The sequence below is a fragment of the Erythrolamprus reginae genome, chromosome 6 (genome assembly GCF_031021105.1).
Source record: "Erythrolamprus reginae isolate rEryReg1 chromosome 6, rEryReg1.hap1, whole genome shotgun sequence".
Taxonomy (NCBI): Eukaryota; Metazoa; Chordata; class Lepidosauria; order Squamata; family Dipsadidae; genus Erythrolamprus; species Erythrolamprus reginae.
Window position 1 is genome coordinate 69,747,177 of NC_091955.1, and position 23,217 is coordinate 69,770,393.

Consider the following 23,217-nt stretch of genomic DNA (forward strand, 5'->3'; position numbering starts at 1 on the left):
CACTGAGCTGTAATTCTTAAACGATAAAAAGAAAATTCAAAATATAGAAATAAGCTGTGATTATATTTAATATTTAATTTAATTGCATCAATTTTTTTTATATCACACAAACAAGCTGGAATGTAGCTTACAGTTGTGTAAGCTACATTTGGTCAGTGCTACCTTTGGCTCCAAAAAGGCATTCAGCACAGGAGAACTAAAAATTGGTTCCATTTTGCCTATTAAAAGGAAGACTAAATACTGAAATTCTACAAAAGCAGCCCTGGAGCAACATCGTTGAAAATAAATTTGTGTAATACTGCCGTAGTAATGGTAAGAAAAGCCCCTTCTCTGGACATTTAATAATATAATAAATGGCATAAGAGCAAGTTTTATAAAACCAGCAAGCAGTTTGCAATACGATAAAGTGACTTAACTAATGCATTGCTTTTTAAATCAAATTATGATAGCTATTGTACAAACTAAATAGTTTTCTTATATTGAAACTTGGCAAGTGTAGTATGTACATTAAATGCATAATGCACGGGAATACATTTATATAGCTGCCTAGTCTCACTGGTGGCAACTTAGGGCCACACAATAAATTATATATTGAGATATCGCAGGAATTCTGGGAGTTGAAGTCCATACGTCATAGAAGAGCCAACTTTGCCTACCCTGGAACTAAGCCAAGCACGAACGCGGGCGCTTCAAGAAATGCAGCCCGGGTACTTCCATTCCGCCAGCAGCGAACTTCAGCAAATGCAAGTCTGCCATTGGTGCAGGAAGAAGAGGCGGCGAGGTCAGATTTCCCCGCGAGCCAATCATCGCCCAGGCTGAACAGCTACTTCTCTTTCTCTCTAAACCAATAGGTTTATAGGACATGCCTACTGCTCTCCGCTTTACCCAATCCACTGCCATAGTTGTCCTTTCACCAGCCAATCCCCACAAGAGTAGTTCGGCTTGCGTTCTAAAGCTGCGTCCATTCGTCCAATCAGCTCCCGGAAGGTCGCTTCAGCGTTTTGATTCTCCGGAGTGGTCGTGAGGGGCTCTGCGGGGGGTGTGAAGGTGAGGGGGAGGGAGCGGTTCCCTCGACGGCTTTTTAAATTATTTTTTATTATTATTACTTTCAAGTCGGGGATAAGGGAGCCCTTAAGAGTCCCCCTTCACAGTGGAGGGGAAGGTGGTATAAGGAGGACGGAGTAAAATATTCAGGGTTGCCTGCAAGTGGGAAATAGTTGGATGAAGAAAGAGGGGAACCAGTGGGAGATGGAGAGGCAGGCTGGGTTTAATTTTCAATAGAGGTGTTAACTCTTTGAGGAGCTGTCCTAATACTAAAAGGAGGAGGACCTTGAATATGTGCAGAATGCCATTGCCTCATCCCTGCAACCACGTGTCTTGTTGGGGGGAGGTGGACGACTTTTCAGTCCAGTCCAGGAATAAGATTTTGGCATAAAGAACTTTATTTTTTGTGTGTCTGTGTGTCTGTAAAATAAAAATATATGCTGTTCATAGGTACATGAGATGGGCACTAATAACAGGGAAACATTAGGGCGGGGTACTGTAGGCTGGGGTGTCCACTTATGCATGACCCTTACTGACCTCTTAGGAGTCGGGTGAGGTCAACAGTGGATAGTCTAAGTCTAACTTATTTTCAGGACGTTTCAGAAATCCAGGTGACAGTAAGAGGAGTTTGAACAAATCGTGTAGTATTGCCGGTATTATTTTTTGGGCAGAATTTCTGACCCTTTTTAAAATGATAATATTCATTTTGAGAAAGAAAGTAGGTAGTAGAGGCGGAGTAGCCACCTGAGATAGGAGGGAAGTGGAGAGAAGGAAGTTGGATACAGATGAAATAATATAAAGCTAACCTAAAATGTGAACCAGTTTATTGTATTTGAATAATGATATGTGTATATTAAGATGTATTGAAGGTATGTTGAATGTGGAGATTTTTTTAAAAAAAATTGGATTAAAAAATGATAATATTCAGAAATCTAGTAAATGCAGCTTGATAACATAACTTTCCCTTTGTTCCACAAAATAACAAAATTGTTGTGTGGTTTAGATAAAATAAGTGTAAAAGTGCTGCAATATTACTATCATAGCCATGCATTCTATCTGGGATATTTCTTCGAAGTCTCTATCAATGTTTTATAGACAGAGTAGCAAAACAACCGTGTTATAGTTGTCCACAAGACAGAATATATTGAAAATGAATCTCTTTGAATGGCAATGGCAAGTTGTTTAGTACCACTTAACTACTATACCTTATCCATTATTTATAAATAAAATTGTAAATAATTTAGCTTCACTGGGATACACAGTTGGTATAGTAATAATGATATGCTATTTAAAAAGAAGGCTGTTTGTATTATGATGTCAATAAGTATATTTCAATAATATACGAGAACCATGATGTCCCAGGAAAATAGCCAATGTGTTGCAGCTCAGATAATCTGGAGTTCTTGAGAAACTTCTATATAAAGGCTGGTTCATGATTCAGAAGATTAAAGTCACTTTTTTTCCATTAACGACTCTAATATGGAATCTGGCTTTTGCTGTTTCATAATAAGACTAGGCAGCCCATAGCATATATTCCAAATGGAATAAGATAGCCCAAATTGAACACAGCAAAGATGTTTATCAAAGGAAACTGTTTAGGAAATTAGCAATAGTTGAAGGAGGTAAATGGGAACTTTTCTAATCCATTGGGAAGGGATCAAAGTAGCAACAGAATGGGTAGGGTAGGGGGCAGTGAAAATGTAGGGAATTTTTAGGGTCAATGTTTGCTCCTTATGATGCTTTTGTTTTGTCTTTTTCCTAGATGGCCCAAAATCTCTTCAGATCATTGTTATCCATGCCGGTCAAGCGTCTCACATCAGGGCTTCATCCCAGACCTTCATTGCTTCTGTACAGAGTTTCAGCTGTGTCATGCAGGAGACCCTGCTGTATTTCCTTCGCTTCTCCTGCCATGCCTTCACAGACTAGGACATTTTCTACTACTCAGGTCTATTGGCATACTTTTAATGTCCAGGATGAGAGTGACTTCCAAGACAGAGTTTTGAAAAGTGAAAAACCAGTGGTGATAGATTTCCATGCCCAGTAAGTATGTTGTATGTGTCTTTGTTACAAAACTGTCAAAATTTTAGTGTGCTATGTATGTATTATAGACTATGTAGTATGGAGGATTTGGCCCCAGGTGGACTAGCTAATACGGTCTGTTTCTGGTTACCTACTGTAGATGCCATAGAATAACTGAAAAGCTATACAGTAATACCTCGTCTTACAAACTTAATTGGTGCCGGAAGGTGGTTCGTAAGGTGAAAAGTTCGTAAGACGAATTAATGCGTGCAAGAAAAAAAAATGCTGCCGCCAGGCTGTCACCTTTTGAAACAGCCGGGCGCTTCTCAGCATTCTCCCAATGCCGAACCCGGAAGTTCGGCCAGCCAGGAAGACGTCTTTGTGACGTCAAAGCTCCGCCCATGGAATTCCCTATTGGGATTCCCCACCTCCTTTCTAGCCTCCCGCCCGCCCGACAGCTCCGCGGCTCTTTTAAAAAGCTAACAGCCAAGAAGCCCCCCGGCTGTTTCAAAAGGCGACAGCCGGGCGGCAGGACTTCTCGGCGGCCACCCGAACCCGAACTTTTGCCGAACTTCCAGGTTCGGCGTTCGGGCGGCGGGTTCGTAAGATGGAAAAAGTTCAGAAGAAAAGGCAAAAAATTTCCGAACCCCGGTTTCGTATCTCGAATTGTTCGTATGGTGAGGGGTTCGTATCACGAGGTACCACTGTACTACTTTTACTCTTTATATCCTCTTTTTCTCTTACTTGGCAATATAACAATCTCCATGCTAATGGAGACAGCATCCATATATGGGTTAACTCCATCTATTGTCCAATCAGGACTGAGTCTGCAAATTAGATGACATGACTCCTCGCCATATGACTCCCACTTTTTAGACTCAGTCGGTCCTTGGACATAGACATGGTTTTAAGAGCTCCCATATATTGGTTGCTGTTGTTTCTTGTTTTAAAGAGACAGTTCCTTTTATATTTTGTTTTTATTTTATTTTTCTTGTTTTTTCTAATTGGCTTTTCGGCAAGAAGGGCTTGCCTGAGTGCCAAAGATCACAACTACGGTGGCTGGGCTACCAGCTGGTAGACCTAGCAGGTCATTATGCACGAGGGGCTCCTCCGACATGCTGTTCCTTTAAGAGGCTGTCCCTTTAAGAGGGAGGGAGGACTGCAGCCTTCCCTCATTGCCTTACTGCCAATCTCTACTTTGTACTCACAAGCTCTGGATTCTTGGCACTGGAGATTTGACTATTTGTGCAAGCAGCAGACCCTTGCACTGGCACACGTAGCTTCACTCACAGGAGTGGAGGATGCTAATGCGTAAATGGAATTTCATGCACAAGCGACCTCTACTCAATCACTCTCCGCTTGTGCAGAATGCAATGGCCCAGTGCTTACACAAATGGAGCTTTAGGCAGGAGTGCAAGCATCCTACACTCACAAAGCTGCACACGAACAGTGGGCCCTTGACTTGTGCATGAAGCTTCATTTGGATGAGTGGTGGGTGCTTGAGCGGAGGGCGCTTGTGCTCCATTCGCATGAATGGTGCTTCAGGCATGAGCATTCTCTACTCTCTACTCTACTCTCTAGTCGAGTGGAGCTTCATGGGGAAGTACAAGTTTCTGCTTATGTGGGTGGAGCTTCATGCATGAATGGTGTGTGCTTGCACTCATGCACAAAGCTCCATTTGTGTGAGCAGAGGACACTTGTGTTTGCGCGCGAAGCTCCACTTGAGTGAGTAGAGAATGCTCATGCGCGAAACTCCATTTGCGCAAATGGAGCTTTGTGCCCGAGTTACTCCCACTCTATAGCACAAGAGGCTGCCATTTGCACAAGGGCCTGCCACTAGCTTGAGTGGAGCTTTGTGTGCACGCGCACTTCCCCATTTCTCAAATGGCTTGGTTTCAAACAGGCCCCGGCCCAGAGTTTGAGGAGCCCTGTTCTACACATTTGAGTAGAGTTAACATTTTAAATGCCAACTTAACAATTATTTTTCCATCCCTTAACACTTTAAACCCCTAAACTGCAATTTCCCATTTCCTTAGCAACCATTTAGATTATTACTCACCCTGTTTATTTATTAAAGTTTATTTAAAAAAATATTTATTAAAGGCAAACAAAAGTTTGGCGATGACATATGACGTCATCGGGCGGGAAAAACCATGGTATACAGAAAAAAACCCATGAAGTATTTTTTAATTAATATTTTTGAAAAACCGTGGTATAGACTTTTCGCGAAGTTTGAACCCGCAAAAATCGAGGGAACACTGTACTTGCCTTGATCAAAGCATGAACAGATACAAGTTAGCAGAGCATTAGCAAAATCAATAAAAATAAGGCAATAAAAATAACGCTTGGATATGGTTCTACCAATCAATGGAGGAAAACATGCAGGTGCTTTTATGATGCAATCTCATGTGCCTATCTTTACGGGAATATACCGTAATCATCTCTGATTAGAATCTTGAAACATTTACCGTCTGTTACCTCCTTCCTATTTCTAAGTATAAAATAAACGAGATAATATGATATGAAATGAAGTAAGGGTGGTAGAATGGAATATAAACCATGTTGTAAAAAAAGGGGGCAAAAGATTTCTCCTTTTCCACAGAATATCTTTTTTAAAGCCAAACAACTTTCAGAACACCGGCAGGAATAAGTACATTTAAATTTTGACGTACGTTTCTTGCTTTCTTGATTTCTAAGTTCCATTGTACTGACACCGAAAATATCAAAAAGAAAGAGTCAAATCAGGAATGAATTCAGGTTCAAAGTCCTTGCAGCAAAAATAAACTACATATACCATCCCATTTTAATAAACTACATATACCATCCCATTTACCCTACTTGGCTGCTGGACTACAATTCCTGTTAATTTGTCGCAAATGAATGGTGAATTCTATTCGGCAGTTTTCTACCTTATCAATCTTATGCATTTATTGAGGGAGTGGCAGTTTGAATAATACACACAAAAGTGGGATCAAAGCTAAGATTATTTCCTAGCACTAATTTCACTCGACCGACTTCCGTGAAGATATTTAAATGATATACTTTCTTGCAGTACTGTGTGGCTCCAGAATTTTTTTTATTGATTGGACATAAATAATGAAATATTGATATGGGTTGGGTTGGGGGTTTTTTTAAGATACCTTACTACACCTGTATTATTTTGCTCCACATATAATATACTGCAACCATTTTCTGATTCCCTTAGGACTTTTTTTCTTCATTCTTTGAAACAATGTAAATGCCTAACACAGACTCAATGCTGAATGCTTGTTCTTACAACAACCTGCTGTGACTGTAACATCTGAAAACATCAATAGCGGCTCTGTATACTAAAGTATCCTGTAATATGGTATCAGTTTCTAGAGCTACAAGAAATTGTAGCAAATACCGATTTATCATACAATGTTTCAATGATTGAAGATCAAAATAGCTGCAGCAAAAAACAAGTTATCGTATCAGATTTTAAAAAATCACCTGGCCAACAATTTAGTATCATATTTTCATGTTGATTTTATTTTTACCAACAGCATGTGTGAAAGACTTTCCATTATGAAAAGTTAACTACTACAGTAGCTATAATTAAGAACTGTGACTTCTCTTTCAAACAGACAAATTAGTGTAGAAGATATGAACCCTGTCCCTTACTTGTCTTGGTTCAAATGTCTATTTTGCCTGTCGTACAATACAGTGGTACCTCTACCTACAAACACTTCTACTTACAAACTTTTCTAGATAAGAACTGGGTGTTCAAGATTTTTTTGCCTCTTCTCAAGAACCATTTTCCACTTACAAACCCGAGCCTTATAACCGGAAAAGGCAGGGAGAAGCCTCTGTGGGGCCTCTCTAGGAATCTCCTGGGAGGAAACAGGGCCAGAAAAAGCGGTAAGAAGCCTCCGTGGGGCCTCTCTAAGAATCTCCTGGGAGGAAACAGGGCCTCCACCCTCCCTGTGGTTTCTCCAATCAATCGCACACATTATTTGCTTTTACATTGATTCCTATGGGAAAAATTGTTTCTTCTTACAAACCTTTCTACTTAAGAACCTGGTCACGGAACAAATTAAGTTCGCAAGTAGAGGTACCACTGCATTTGGGAACAAATTACTGCAAAGTATACACCAGTAAAACAAATAAGCAAGATCATTGCACGTGATCATGGATCTTCTTTCATTGGTCTGTACGAGTGCAGAACAAAACACTCTGATATATAGTAAATTCAAGATTACAAACTGCTTTGTTAGTTTGGATATCAACTTTGTTTTCCCTCTTTTATATAGTTTTCCTTTTTGAAAAAGTGTAAGTCTCAGTTAGCTAGAACAGTGTTTCCCAACCTTTTTTGAGCCGCGGCACATTATTCATATTTTCAAAATCCTGGGGAACACTGAAAGGGGGGGCGGGGGGGCGGGCTAAAGAAAAGTTTGGACAAAAAAACCCTCTCTCTTCCTCCCTTTCGCTCTATTTCTCCCTCTTTCTCTATTTTCCTTCCTTCCCTTCTTTCTCTCCATCCCTCTTTCTTTCTTCCTCTCTTTTTTCTCTCTTTCTCTCTCCCTCCTTCCCTTCCTCTATGTCTTTCTCTCTCCCTTGCTCTCTCTCTCTGTCTCTCTTGCTATCTCTTTCTTGCTTTTTTCTCTCTCTCTTGCTCTCTCTCTCACTGTCTTGCTATATGTCTCTTTCTTTCTCTTTGCCTCTCTTGCTATCTCTCTTTCTTTCTCTCTCTTTCTCTCTCTCTGTCTCTCTTGCTATGTCTCTCTTTCTTTCTCTTTCTCTCTCTCTCTGTGCCTCTCTTGCTAAGTCTCTCTTTTTCTCTTGCTATGTCTCTCTTTCTTTTTCTCTCTCTCTGCCTCTCTTGCTATGTCTCTCTTTCTCTCTCTCTTTCTCTATCTCTCTTTCTCTGCCTCTCTTTCTTGCTCTGCCTCTCTTGCTATGCCTCTCTTTCTCTCTCTCTCTGCCTCTCTTATATGTCTCTCTTTCTTTCTCTCTCTCTCTCAGCTGACTGCAAGCGGGAGCCCTGACAGCAGCAGCTGGACGTGCTGCTGGACACCGTATATGCCAGGCCCGCAGCGCCAGCATGTACGACGTCCAGCAGCACGTCCAACCGCCACCGTCAGGGCTCCCGCTTGCAGTCAGCTGAGAGAGAGAGAGAGCGCTCCCTCTCGCCGCCGCCATCTCCCCGCGACTGCCTGCAGCCGCTGCGGCACCCCCCCCCCCACTCCCATCGCCAGTGCCCTCCCGCCGGGCCACAAAGGACACTTGCCGTCGACGCCAGAGAAGCTCCAGCTGCGCGGGGCGCTGCCGGTACTTCCATCCTGGGGCTCCCGCTCGCAGCTGTCAACCGGCTCCTGCTCGATGCCGCGGTTTTCGGCGCTCTCCTGCTGGGCCCCAAAGAAGGAAGGCGGGAAAAAGGAGCGAAGAATGGAGCTCTCCTTCTTCCTGCCTTCCTTCTTTGGGGCCCAGCAGGAGAGCGCCGAAAACCGCGGCATCGAGCAGGAGCCGGGGGACAGCTGCGAGCGGGAGCCCCAGGACGGAAGTACCGGCAGCGCCCCGCCCAGCTGGAGCTTGGCGGCACACCTGGCCATGTCTCGCGGCATACTAGTGTGCCGCGGCACACCGGTTGGGAAACGCTGAGCTAGAAGACTCATGGGATTCTGAAATAGTTTGGGTAAATGTGGGGTGGGTGGGTTGCTGCTCTAATTTACCCTTAGCATAAACAATATGCAAGAGGTTTACGAATACCCTGCAATAAAATATTCTGAGCAGTTTATAAACAGCAGCTTTTAAATCTTGGCACATAGACTACCAAACAAAATGCAGACTCATATATCATCTCTCTTAATGTACAGTAACAATCCAAGCATCGCTATTAAACCCGATACTTCAATATTCAGAGGCTTCTTCTTAAAGTCAGACGCTCATCCTTATCCTTTAGGAAGTATCTTTAAAAAATATTGGTTTTTTCCTCATTAAACTCTAATGTCTTTCTTTGTTCTGAGATGGTGTGGTCCCTGCAAAATCCTCGGTCCCAGACTAGAAAAGGTCGTGTCCAAACATGATGGGAAAATTCTGATGGCGAAAGTGGACATTGATGATCATACTGATCTTGCCCTTGAATATGAGGTATGTCCCTGCAACACCTGCATTTTGTGTAGAGCTAAGCTACTGTGTTTCCTCGAAAATAAGTCTTGTCCCCATAATAAGGCCTATTAGCCTTTTCATTACATGAACTGAAATAAGTCCCCCCCCCCAAAAAATAAGCCCCCCAACTACTTTCCAGGGAAAGGGAGGCATGCTGGGAGCTCATCTTTCTGTGGTGGGAGAGGAAAAGTGAGAGTAAGTAAGAGGCGGGTGCATGAGCCAAGATGGCGTAGTGGGTAGAGTGCAGTACTGCAGGCCACTAAAGCTGCCAGCTAGATCTGCAGGTCAGCAGTTCAAATCACCAGGGGTCAAGGTTGACTCAGCCTTTCACCCTTCCGAGGTGGGTAAAATGAGAACCCAGATTGTGGCTCTATTAAAAAGTGCCATTGCTAACATATTGCAAGCTGCCCTGAGTCTAAGGAGAAGAGCGGCTTAAAAAATTGAATAAATAAATAAATACTCCATGGGGCTAGATCATTTCCTCTGGGCTCTGCCTTTGGCAATTTGAAACACCCTCCTGCCTGTGAGGGAGAGGAGGTGAGCATTGCTCTCTCTCTCACTCTCTCTCACTCTCCCTCCCTCCCTCCCCAAAAGATTGCCTGCAACAGAAAGTGTGACTCCCAATCGGGAGAGCGAGAGATGGGTACACACACACTCCGTGGGACTAGCTCGGTTCCTCTGGGCTCTGCCTACGGCAATTTGAAACACACTCCTGTCTGTGAGGAAGAGGAGGCAAGCATTGATCCCTGCTTCACTGCTGCCTCACAAACAGAGTACATTTCAAAACACTCCTGGAGGCAGCCCAGAGGACCCAAACCAGTTCCGTGGAGTAGGTGCGCACCCGACACTCGCTTGCTCTCACTCTCAGTTATGTCCACTGACCCTCTCCATCTTCCGGCTCTCGAGCAAAGTGGGAATGGGAAGAAACCCGCAAAGCACCTGCCTTTCCTCCATCCTTCCCTTCCCCCCCTTCTCTCTCTCTCGGCAGGATCCTTGCACCCCACCCGGAGACGCCTGTCCCACCTGACACGTGTAGCTCTGTCGCATTCCTCAGTATTGTGCCCAGAGAAGCCTATTGTAAAAGAAAACTTCTCGTGAGTTTGAGAAGTTTGATTGAACTCACGAGAAGTATTCTTTTACAATGGGCTTCTTTGGACACAATGCCGAGCAACATGACAGAGCTACTAGTGTCAGGTAAAACGCAGGTCTCGCATCCCACCTGCCAGAAATGAGTGTCTGTGAGACTCGTCACGCCACTGCTTCTACCTTGCGGAGCAGGGCGAACAGCAGCAGGACCCCAACTGTACTGTCCCAGCAACAGTCCTGCAGTTCGTGCATTCAATGGCACAAGAAGCCTTGCAGAGTCCTGCTCCGGGAGGCAGTTGCAGCAGGCCTGCCCCTCACCAGTGCCGAGAACAGAGAAGGAAGGCTGTGCTGATAGGACATCCACACTTGCCACCTACTTCACCCCCCCAAAAAAATAAGCCACCCACCCCCGATAATAAGGCCATATTTCGAGATTTAAGAAGATATAAGGCCATGCCTTATTTTGGGGGCAACACGGTAGTTTGTTTTTGTTTGTTCTGACCACTATCTCAGATTTTGGCAAGAAGGAGTAATAGAAGCTGTGACTGCTTGGCAGGTAGCACAAATAAAATAAAAATGAGAAAGATTGTAGTTTCAGTTTTCCCCAATCTGTTCATTTCCAGATATGCTGGATTACTATTTTCAGAATTTGCACAGTAGTTTAGGGTACAAAATAGGGCTGGAATTCAATAAATTGTGGCACACATAGCAAAAGAGCTACAGCAGTTCTAGGTCTGAAATCAAGACGCATCCATAATGGTATATGAGACATTTTTTAAAAATAGTGACACATATTGATCTTCGTTGTGTGGGAAATTGAACTAAAGAATGACTGACTCATGAAGGAAAAAGAAAACCATTAGGTAGCCCGGTGTTATTAGGCTTAGAGTAGTCTTCAGCAAATTGACCGGGAATAGTGAAAATTATAATCTAGGACTAGAAGGTCAAAGAACATTACTGAGAAAGGAAATGGCAGACTATTTTTGCACACACACCCAAAAACCCTGCATAGTTACTTGTCGATGAAGTCACCAGGAGATAAGCTTGGTCCAAATAAGACGTCAGCTTTTTAAAAAGCTCTGGCTGACTTTGTCTGGATTTGGAAACTGAATTAGTTTGCACCAGGTTAATATTTGATAGAAGATTACTAGGGAAATATCAGGGCCAAAAACTAGGACCTTGGGAGATCAAAACTGATGCTGAAAGGCGGTCATAGAATCCAGCCTCAGGCAAGAATACTCCATGGACGTGTCTGAAATTTCTGTCCGTTAAACTCAACTCAGAAGACATTTCACCTTTATTATTAAAGATTGGACGAGGAAGAGTTGATAAAAACCTCTGATACAAGAACCATAATCTTAAAAAAAAGATTATTTCTAGAAAACAGTTAAGACGTAGCAACTCCTTCATAATAGAAGGGGAAGAGAGGAGCAAGAAATTAATTTTGCTCTACAGAATTCTTTACAAATCTAGATTCAGTGTTTATGAGCAGCAGGACTTTACCACAGTTTCCACCTGAAGAACCCATGTATTTCTATATTTTGTTTATCTTGTTGTAAAAGTTGAAAAAATTGCTGAGGACATAAATAAATACGAGATGGAAACTTACTACTCGCACCCCACTGAGAGATAAACATAAGGCTCAGTGGTATGCAGAAGGTCTGGGCTTATATCCCAGTATTTTCATTACATGGAGAGAGAAGGAGACCAAGGCACTTAAAAACTTGAAAAGTTAGTACCAGTGGAAATGAGCAATATATGCTGAACCTGATGCAAGCAATCCATGACTGCAATGCAGTTTCATCAGGCAGATCCCTCCGATTGAGTTCTTAAGATCCTAAATCATTTCCTCCTGCTAGGACTTTTCAAAGTTCCTTTTACAATGCTGTGGATTGTCAACAAATTGCCAGTAAACTTCCCACTCCTCTTTGCTGCCCTCACCCACTTCTGTTTACAAGACAACTGATATCTAGACCCGAGCATTTCACAATAACCCTCTCTGGAGCACATTCTTCAGAAGACTCCCCCTTTGCATGCTTGGAATGCTTGTGCATTCTTCACATAAGTCCTGGCCTGCTCCTGGCTCCGAGTTGTCCCAAAGGAGCAACCATGCATGAACTGTTTCCCAATCTTAGAAAAACCCCTGCAAGGATTCTTCCTAGAAGGGATACCTTGCAAAGCAAAGATTTATTGCGTAGCTTCCACATTGGGAAGGAGTTTGAACATCTATTTGTGCTGTGTTGTCAGAGCCATTCTGAGTGAAGAGGCCTTTGATTTCCTGCAGATTTGTTTTTTACTACAGCCTTGACCACGTTTGGCTGGGAATTCTCATCCTTAAACATTTTTTGGATGTCAGGTTGGGCAAGGCTGGTTTGCTGTCCCGTGAAAATGGCACCATATGATAAACGGATGATCCAATTCTGACCTTTCCTTGTCCTCTGATTTAGAATGTCCTTTTTAAGTGAGGGCTTCTTGCAATATGAGCCCATCCAGGCTTGCTCCAAAGGTAGGAAGAGGGACCTGCCTCAGCCTGTAGCTACCTTGCCATGAACTTTTTTCTTGTACTGACCTGTTTCCATCTTTCCAATTTGTTCAACCCTACTCTAAGGCTGATAACTCTTCTCTTTATTTATTTTTTATTTATTTATTTATTTATTTATTGAATTTGTATGCCGCCCCTCTCTGGAGACTCGGGGCAGCTAACAGCAACAATAAAACAGTGTACAATAGTAGTCTGATGTTAGAAACAATTAAAAACCCATTAATATAAAAAAACCAAACATACATACATACATACCATGCATAGAATTGTAAAGGCCTAGGGAGAAGAGGGTCTCAATTCCCCCATGCCTGACGGCAGAGGTGGGTTTTAAGCAGCTTGCGAAAGGCAAGGAGGGTGGGGGCAATTCTAATCTCTGGGGGGAGTTGGTTCCAGAGGGCCAGGGTCGCCACAGAGAAGGCTCTTCCCCTGGGTCCCGCCAAGCGACATTCTTTAGTTGACGGGACCCGGAGAAGATCCACTCTGTGGGACCTAACTGGTCGCTGGGATTCGTGCAGCAGAAGGCGGTCCCTGAGATAATCTGGTCTGGTGCCATGAAGGGCTTTATAGGTCATAACCAACACTTTGGGCATCTGCTGAGCAGATTGGAGTGCAGGTGAAAAATAACAAAGTGGAAAATGTGTTTATTTAAGAAAACGTATACGGCCGCGCAACCAAAAACAATAATCCCCTATTCCACCCCAGGCAACAACAGTAAACAAGCCTCTTGATGGGGTCTGTATCACTGGGATCTCCAGGCCTATTGGCAGGATCATGTCTTTAGGGCATTGCAAAAGAGGGTCAACGTCAGAGCCGTCTTGTATATGCAGGGATGGTGTTCCATAGCAAGGGAGCTATCATGCAGCAGACCCTTTTTGTTGGTACCATTAGATGGGTCACCTTAGGGGAGGGGATCCGTATCATTCCCTGCCTCTCTATTCATACCTGATCCATACCTGTGGGTCAGATATGACTGGAAAAGGTATTTCACATTGGTCCCAGCCCATGTAGGGCTTTGAAGTCACAACCAGCACTTTGAATTGGACATAGAAAGAAATTGGCAGCTAAAGCAGCTACCACAAAAGAGGTACACTTGTGCAAATCTAGGCTTGTGCAAAATCATGCATACCACCACATTTTGAACCAAGGACTGTTTCATGTAGAGTGTTGTTGCAATAGTCAAGACAGGAGGTAACTAGGACATGAAAACTTGTGAGTGTCCGGATAGACAGAGCTACGCAGTAGGACTTTTCAAAATACCAGAATTTATAGTGTGGCAATTTATGAATCAGTGCAGAGAACTAACAAAGACACTTTTGTAGAAAAACAGTAGTAAACAGTTTTACTCTTCGGTGCAAGCAAAATATATTTTGTCTTAGTCTTCTATTTACAGGAACAAACTTTACTTATCTAAATGCAATACAGCTTACTTACACGTAGATACTAAACCAATCCAGGTTTCTCCGTATCAATACTACAACTCTAACTCAATATCTTAACTCACACTCAAACTGCTCCTAATATCACCAACAACAGCAGGCACTAATCATTGTAAAGTTGCTTTGCATTTTATAATGCTCTGACCCAATCAGATTGCAGTTCACATCCTATGACTCAGCATTCAACATGCTTACAGCCTTCTTTTACCTTATATGGTAATATAATGGAATATCACCTACGATTGAACTAATCCTTGAGCAGTGATTGTCCAGAAAAGGGCATAACTGATGCACAACTGCAAGTTGCCCTCCTAGCCATGATTGCCACTTGTTCAAACAGGAGTCCAGGGCAACCTACAGATAACACAGGGTCTACCTGGGGCGTGCTACCCCATCCAACATCAGAGATGACAATTCTAGCTTTACTAGATAAATGGTCAAAGCAATGGAAACTGCAGTTTAATGTTTCCAAATGTAAAATAATGCACTTGGGGAAAAGGAATCCTCAATCTGAGTATTGCATTGGCAGTTCTGTGTTAGCAAAAACTTCAGAAGAGAAGGATTTAGGGGTAGTGATTTCTGACAGTCTCAAAATGGGTGAGCAGTGTGGTCGGGCGGTAGGAAAAGCAAGTAGGATGCTTGGCTGCATAGCTATAGGTATAACAAGCAGGAAGAGGGAGATTGTGATCCCCTTATATAGAGCGCTGGTGAGACAACATTTGGAGTACTGTGTTCAGTTCTGGAGACCTCACCTACAAAAAGATATTGACAAAATTGAACGGGTCCAAAGATGGGCTACAAGAATGGTGGAAGGTCTTAAGCATAAAACTTATCAGGAAAGACTTAATGAACTCAATCTGTAGAGTCTGGAGGACAGAAGGAAAAGGGGGGACATGATCGAAACATTTAAATATGTTAAAGGGTTAAATAAGGTTCAGGAGGGAAGTGTTTTTAATAGGAAAGTGAACACAAGAACAAGGGGACACAATCTGAAGTTAGTTGGGGGAAAGATCAAAAGCAACATGAGAAAATATTATTTTACTGAAAGAGTAGTCGATCCTTGGAACAAACTTCCAGCAGACGTGGTTGGTAAATCCACAGTAACTGAATTTAAACATGCCTGGGATAAACATATCTTCATTGTAAGATAAAATACAGGAAATAGTATAAGGGCAGACTAGATGGACCATGAGGTCTTTTTCTGCCATCAGTCTTCTATGTTTCTATGTTTCTTTATGGAGCAAAGAATCCCAAATCCATTCCCTCTTGCCAGGGTTCGTTTTCAGCCCCTTGCTCCCCATCCAGGCGCTAAAAGAGGGAATTCACAGCATCACCTTACTCTCCGTGGGCTGAGACATACAGCTGGGTGTCAACACCATATTGATGATATTTCAACCCACAGCAGCAGATGATCTTGCCCAGCATCTTAGCAAGGATGGACACAGTATCCCCATCTCACTCCCACCAGAGATTATCAAAAATCAGTGCCATTTCCATTTCATGTCTAGGCTTGAACTCTGACTGTAAAGGGTCCATTACCTCCAGAAACCTCAGGAGCTTCCATGCAACCATCTTCTCAACAACCTCCAGAAAGGAAAGATTGGACCCAGGATGAAAATAGAGAGGGGTCTTAAGAAGAGGGCAGACCACCATCTCCTCCCATAGAGAGTCATTAATCAGCCCTAGAATCCAACCATGTGTCACCTTCACAAGCCAGGTGGGATATGGATCTAAAACACAGGTGCTTGCACCCAGCCAGTCACTCACATGTCCCAATACTAAATACACCACAGCCCTGGGCTTGGGGACCCTTTTTAGAGTTCTTTGTTAAAAAATACATTTTATAACAATATTCTATGTATTGACTAGAGTTTTTTAGTATTTATTTGTTTGTTTGTTTATTTGTTTGTTTGTTTGTTTGTTTATTTATTTATTAGATATGTATGCCGCCCCTCTCCGTAGACTCGGGGCGGATAACAACAATAATGAAACAACATATAACAAATCTAATATTTAAAATAATTAAAAGACCCTTATTTAAAAAACCGAACATACACACAAACATACCATGCATAAATTGTATAGGCCTAGGGGAAAGGGAATATATCAATTCCCCCATGCCTGACGACAGAGGTGGGTTTTAAGAAGCTTACAAAAGGCGAGGAGGGTGGGGGCAATTCTGATCTCTGGGGTGAGTTTGTTTCAGAGGGTCGGGGCCACCACAGAGTAAGCTCTTCCCCTGGGTCCCGCCAAACGACATTGTTTAGTCGACGGGACCCGGAGAAGGCCAACTTTGTGGGACCTAACTGGTCGCTGGGATTCGTGCGGCAGAAGGCGGTCCAGGAGATATTCTGGTCCAATGCCATGAAGGGCTTTATAGGTCATTACCAACACTTTGAATTGTGACCGGAAACTGATTGGCAACCAATGCAGACCAATTTATCTAATGATAGTGAGTTTTAAGGATAGAGGAAAAAAGAGATCCATGTCAGTGTTAACTATTATTTGAAATTATTTTAATAAGATTGTTTAAATTTTATATCCAAGGCTAAGAGCGTTAGTAAACCGCTGCAAATTCCATCAAAATGTTTCTGTCTTAAGCTGAATGCTTAATGCTGTCTCCACTATATTGTTACTTGTTGTTTGTTCATTTTAAAAAATAATAAAACAAATTAAACAGCAACAAAAAGACAAGAACAAGTTTAAAAAGAAAAAGAACAAAAGGCTACTTGATTTCTGACTCTCTCCTCTTGGGGCATCTACTAATTCATGTTGTTTCTAAATATTTAGGTTCTCTTGGGAGACAAACTAGTTGTCACACATAATTTTTAATCATTTTATTTACTTTTTGGGTAGTTATCCCACTTTTATTATTTTTACAAGGCGGTGAACATGATATTCTTCCTCTTATTATCCCCCCCACACACCAACCATCCTCTGAAGTGGGCTGGGCTGAGTGATTGGGTGGAAATTACCCAGCTGCTTTCAATCCTAAAGTGGGACTAGTACTTAGACCGGCACGTTAACTACTATTCTTGCTTAAATTCTATTGTGAATATATAGTGTTAATTTTGCCATTTCTGCTTTTGACAACTGCCTTCTATTTCATCATTTTTTACAAAGCTTAACAACAGTTTAACTACAGAGCCTGAGAGGGTCATGGTTGGATTGGAGGATGGCATCTGATTGATCTATACTGATCTGCATTCAGAAACTGAATAGTTTTAAGATACAGCTGGGAAGAATGGCTCCTCCATTCTGCTGTCCGCTGTCAAAGTTGAGCCACTAGTTTTCCTATGTGACTTTGGAGCAGTTTTTTGTAAAAATCCCGATTCTCCCTCTGCAAATAAAATAGGATTTTGGCAAAAGGAGTGCTGAGTCCTTATCTCAACTTCTTCTATTTTATTTGGCCCCAAAAACACAGAGATAAAAATGAACATAATTAGAATAGTTAAACCCTTGCCAGAAGGGTGGGGTGCACTGGGATGCATTTTGAAGGCCTGTTTGAAGTATTAGAGTCAAACCCTAGAGGGCACTGAAGGACATCAGACAAAACTGAGCCATTTGACTGTTAAAACAGAGTGCAGAATTTGTATTTCTGTTTCAGACCCATCCTGGATTACCAAGGGGTGTGGCGCCCTTAAGAAATCAGCTTGCATTGGCCAGCGGAGCAAAAGCAGAGACTAGTAAAAGCAGGCCTTTGAGTCTGGGGTTTCTCCGTGACAGATTGCTGATGGCAGCAAGATGCAGGGCAGCTGAATGCATATTTGATGAGAGAGCGCATTCCAGGGAAGAAGAGCATACAAGATAAAGATGAGACATGACCCGCTGTCTTAAGATAAGGGTGTCAGAGGAGCTGTGGAATGTATCATCCCCTTCTGACATTTTTATAGATTCCTTCAAATCATTCTCTGCACACATAAAGGGCTGGCTTACAATTTGAGCATGGGGGTGTACCTCGCCTGTGGTTTTCAAACTTTCCCAAATTGCACCAGCTTGTTCAGCGCTCCTTGGGCAATTCTCTTCCTGTTTGTCTCACTGGTAATAAGACGTTGATATTGATAGACCAGTAAGATTTTGGGTTTGCAAGAGAGAGGGAGAAAGTCAACATCGTTGTTTGCATGTGTTGTATGGCTATTTAGCATAGTGGTGCAGAAGTGCAGAAATTTAAAGACATAACAAATCCATTCATGCATGTAAAAATTCATATTTGGAGCTAAAAAAAAATTTTTGTTAGTTGTTGTGGCTGGTATGTTTGGCTAGCTGAGGACAAGAATAGTGCAGGATAGGTCTCGGTGCTCAGATTGTCCCTGTGACAGGAAGCAGAACTGTGCAAATAAAGTTTGTGTCAGATTTCACTGATTTGTTTTTAAAGTTGATACTGTTTTCATCATCATTATTATTATTATTATTATTATTATTATTATTATTATTATTATTTATTAGATTTGTATGCCGCCCCTTTCCGTAGACTCGGGGCGGCTCACAACACAATAAAAACAGTTTATAACAAATCTAATAATTTACAATATAAAATATTTTAAAACCCCATAATTAAACAGACATACACACAAGCATACCATACATAAATTGTATAGGCCCGGGGGAGATATCTCAGTTCCCCCATGCCTGACAACAAAGGTAGGTTTTAAGGAGTTTGCGAAAGGCGAGGAGGGTAGGGGCAGTTCCAATCTCTGGGGGGAGCTGGTTCCAGAGAGTCGGGGCCGCCACAGAGAAGGCTCTTCCCCTGGGGCCCACCAACCGACATTGTTTAGTTGACGGGACCCGGAGAAGGCCCACTCTGTGGGACCTAATCGGTCGCTGGGATTCGTGCGGCAGAAGGCGGTCTCGGAGATATTCTGGTCCGATGCCATGAAGGGCTTTAAAGGTCATAACCAACACTTTGAATTGTGACCGGAAATTGATCGGCAACCAATGCAGACTGCAGAGTGTTGGTGTGACATGGGCATACCTAGGGAAGCCCATGACTGATCTCGCAGCTGCTTTCTGCATGATCTGAAATTTCCGAACACTTTTCAAAGGTAGCCCCATGCTTCTTTTTTTAAAAAAAATATGTTTATTGGTTATATACATTAAAAACAGGGTACAGAAAAATAAAGGGAATATATATAATGTACATTCTAGCAATTATAGTTTACTTATATAGCATGCGTGATTGGGGAAGGAGAGGGAAAGAAAGGGAAAGGGATTTAGAAAGAAGGGAAAGAAATACAAGAGGAGGACGAATAGAAAAATAGAGCAAGGAAAGAATAGTAAGAAGAGTGTGGGGGGCCAGCGTTAGAGCTGGGGCTTCTATGTTTTGTGGCCTGTGGTTTAAGCATATAGGTGGTATAGATTTTTCCTGAAGTTTTATACATATGTATTTGACGTAGTTGCTAGTGCCATCATTTATCAGTGATTTATGAATTTATTCATTCAGTTTCTTTGTAGTTCAAAATTTGTGTCGATCGATGTTTACATTTTATCGTTTCAATTTGGTGTTATGATTCATGTCGTTGTTTACTGGTTTTACACGTTGTTTTAGTTGGACATTTTTGTTGATGTATAATTTTTAAGTAATTTCTTTTTTTTTAACCAATGGTACCATTTGTCCCATGTTTTCATGCTTCTGAAGACGTGCCTAGATTCATTTTCTCCTGTACATCATTAAAACGAGCTAAGCATAAATGGTTCTCCAAAATCGCCTTTAAAATCACAGGCAGAAAAAAACTTGGATGGATAATTTCTCTAGACTTTTCCAGGGCAAAGATAAATTCTCAGAGGATTGCTCAAGATATGACTCCCCCCCTCTTTGTGGTGATAGCTCAATTTCTGAAAATGCAGTGGGAGGAAGTTCCGGCATGATGTTTTCCCTTGGGATTGAATTGAAGTGTGGGAAGCCAGGATAGCTGCAAATCACCAGAGACAAGACATTGTACACATGTCCCTTAGCTACTTTTTAAGATGAATCGATGAAAGAACGCTATATTGAATCTATGAGAATAGCTTCAAATTCTTTTTCATCAGATTGTATAAAAATGCATGAGACAAATATAGAGGGGATTATTTCTGTTTGGTACTAGATAAAACCACTGTCAGGGAAAAGTGAAGAAAAATGACTTGGTATGTGTAGAAGTGTTTCTAGAATTGTTGCTATATATAACTATTAGTTGCTGAATCAAAAATGGCAATTTTGGTCTGGAAATAGCCAAGAAGGGGGAGCTGCTTAAAAGCTTATTTAATCATAACTGTCAGAGATTATCTTCCTTAGCCTTTATCCATCCAATAAGCTTTGTAACACTCTGCACTTGGGATGCCAGGACTTGTGATAAAATTCAGAACAGGCAAGCATGTTTCTCTACACCCACACACACCTTATCACAAAAGCCGGCTACCACATCATCTATTTTAAAGAGCTTCATTTTAAAGCGTGAGGATGTCCCTTTAGACTGAAAGTTTTAGCCTTCTCATCTTTACTCAGCAGTTTTAAATCCTATTCATTCCAGGTGTGGAAAAGCTATGTATTTTTAAGTCAGTTTTACTGCTCTGAAAAATACATCATTTTTTACTTGAAGATCTCTTTGTGCTTAGTAAATAACATAAACTTGATTTAAAATTTATTTGATAATTAAAACAGGTTTCCTGGTCCTCTGGCCTTTGCAGGTGTGTTGTGCAGCAACTTTCAGCCTGTGCCAGGTGACCACAGATCTGGACAGCACCAACTTGGGGAAAATTTTGTGGTTAGAATGACCAAGCTATGATGGATTTACTAATATCTCAGAATATTTTTATTTCTTTATGTAGAAGTCTTGGCATAAAGACATTTTCTAAAATGAATTTCAATACTGCTAAATTTTCAGGAAACTTTCTAACAGGAAGAATTAATCATTCACCTTTCAATATATCCTTTGTTTTAATGTTTGCTTTGCCTCTCGAAATTATGTTCACAGGTCAGTGGAGCTTAGATATTATTGTGCTTATGCATTTTCTTTTGTACTCTTGTTCTTAGGTGTCAGCTGTACCCACTGTCTTAGCCATGAAGAATGGTGATGTGGTGGATAAGTTTGTGGGAATCAAAGATGAAGATCAATTGGAAGCTTTTCTCAAAAAACTCATTGGGCCCTGAGCAGCAAGGACAGTTGTGTTCTCCAAGCCAAGGCTTTCTCCATTTGTCCTTTTTAAATATATATATATATATTTATGTATATACACACACACACACGGTTCCTTAGAGGGGAATGGGAGAAATTGTATGATTGGACTAGCATCAGTTTTTTTGAAGAGAACGGATGATCCTATTTCCCCCTCCTTCTAGGGGACTTGGTGCTAGTAGTTCCTACTGCGCTGGAAAGGCCGATTGCTCTGTGATAGAGAAAGACTGGAGGTTGTTGCCTGCTAGCAGATGCCCGATGACAAGAAAGTCTTCCTAATATAGCAGCCTCTTCTTAATGTACTTTCTCATACATACTGGAGACACTTCCCGTTCCTGTCCAATGTAAAACCCAATGTGGCTAATTATTGCTGCTTAGGGCAGCAGTTCTGCTTCATCTCTGCAGCTTTCCTCCTCTGTTTAGTGGTAGATTAAAATCATTTGCAGTTTTTGATGGTAGCCTCAGTTCCTCTCCTGCTGCCATCAATTAAATTGAAAGAAACATTGATTGATTGGAGCCTTTTTATTATTAGATCCATAATTTTAAAATAGCTATAATTATTCCATTTTCTTTTGGTATAGAATTTCCCTTCTGTGGGGAAATTAAAATAGCTTGAGTAGTATTGGGTTGAATATGGAATATGAATAAGGAAGAGTTTGGCATTAAACCTTTAGTCCACAGACACAAAGCCTTTTGTGTAAAGAAACTGTCCCTGCTTTTTTGCCTAAGCATTTTACCGCCAAACATATTGGGGAAAATCAATTAGAAGTGCTTTTTTAAAAGAACCAATGAAAGGAAATACTTTTTCCTTTCCACTCATTTTCTAATCTATTCTCTGTAAATGTTAAGTCAAATTTAAATTTCACAATATTTTAATTTTGATGTCCAGTTTATTTAGATTTTACTCTGGGTTTTTACATTTTCATAAATCTATGGGGGAGGGGACTGCTAGATTGCAATATTAAAGGAATTAGTTAGGCTTCTTTTATTGATTATAAGGAAGCTGAGCACAAAAAGTGATTTTCTCTAACAAATAAAGTACTTGGTAGAAAGGCAGCATCTCTATGAAGCATCCTTGTTCTGCACAAATGTACAGTTTTTGCATTTAAAATATTAAAAGAAATTGAACAAAAATCCAGCCATTTGGTGCATCTAATAAATGCAATTATATCCTTATTGCCTCTGTACATCTAAACCACACATCAAAACTTAAGTTAATTATAGAATCCAAACTACCATAGATCTACTGAAAGTGAAATATTTCAGTTTGTTTCTGTGTCATTTGAGATGCATTTTTTAATATCCCCTCCTTTTACTCAGCAATAGAATATGGTTAGAATTATTTTAGTAACAGTCATAGAAACATGAGAATGGTCAGAGGTTGTCTTCACACATTACTAAGGGAGCAGTGTTTTCAACCATAGCAAATTTAAGATGTCTCAAGTCCAATTCTCAAAATTCCCCAGCCACCATGCTGAGAAATTCTGAGTCCGGAGAGCTTAAAATTTATTAAGGTTGAGAAATATGTGATTTCTTTGGCTTAGGTTAGTGTGTTGTTTGAAACCACCCATATGAAAAAAGGTGGGTGGTCTATGGCTTACTGTGTTCTTCAAACCCAGCCAGTAGTTTATTTAGCAAATCATGGCAGAGAGTGATAGGTCAACCATATCAGTAATAAAGGAATTTATGAAGATTCTTAGCATCCTTTTGTTATCCTAGATTCGATGGACATGTTTTTAAATAGTCTCAAAATGGATGCAGATTTTGCTCTATTTCTGCCTTGTACTGTTACATATTTCCTATAATAATA

General features: G+C 41.4%; 1 protein-coding gene across 1 annotated transcript; it reads left to right on the top strand.

Moving 5' to 3' along the window:
• Positions 1–957: 957 nt before the first annotated feature.
• On the top strand, positions 958–22,541 carry TXN2 (thioredoxin 2). The gene is made up of 4 exons (XM_070756199.1): positions 958–1,047; positions 2,807–3,084; positions 9,051–9,174; positions 21,266–22,541. The coding sequence occupies exons 2-4, from the start codon at positions 2,807–2,809 to the stop codon at positions 21,380–21,382; spliced, it is 519 nt and encodes a 172-aa protein (XP_070612300.1). The 5' UTR covers positions 958–1,047; the 3' UTR covers positions 21,383–22,541.
• The last annotated feature ends 676 nt before the right edge of the window (positions 22,542–23,217 follow it).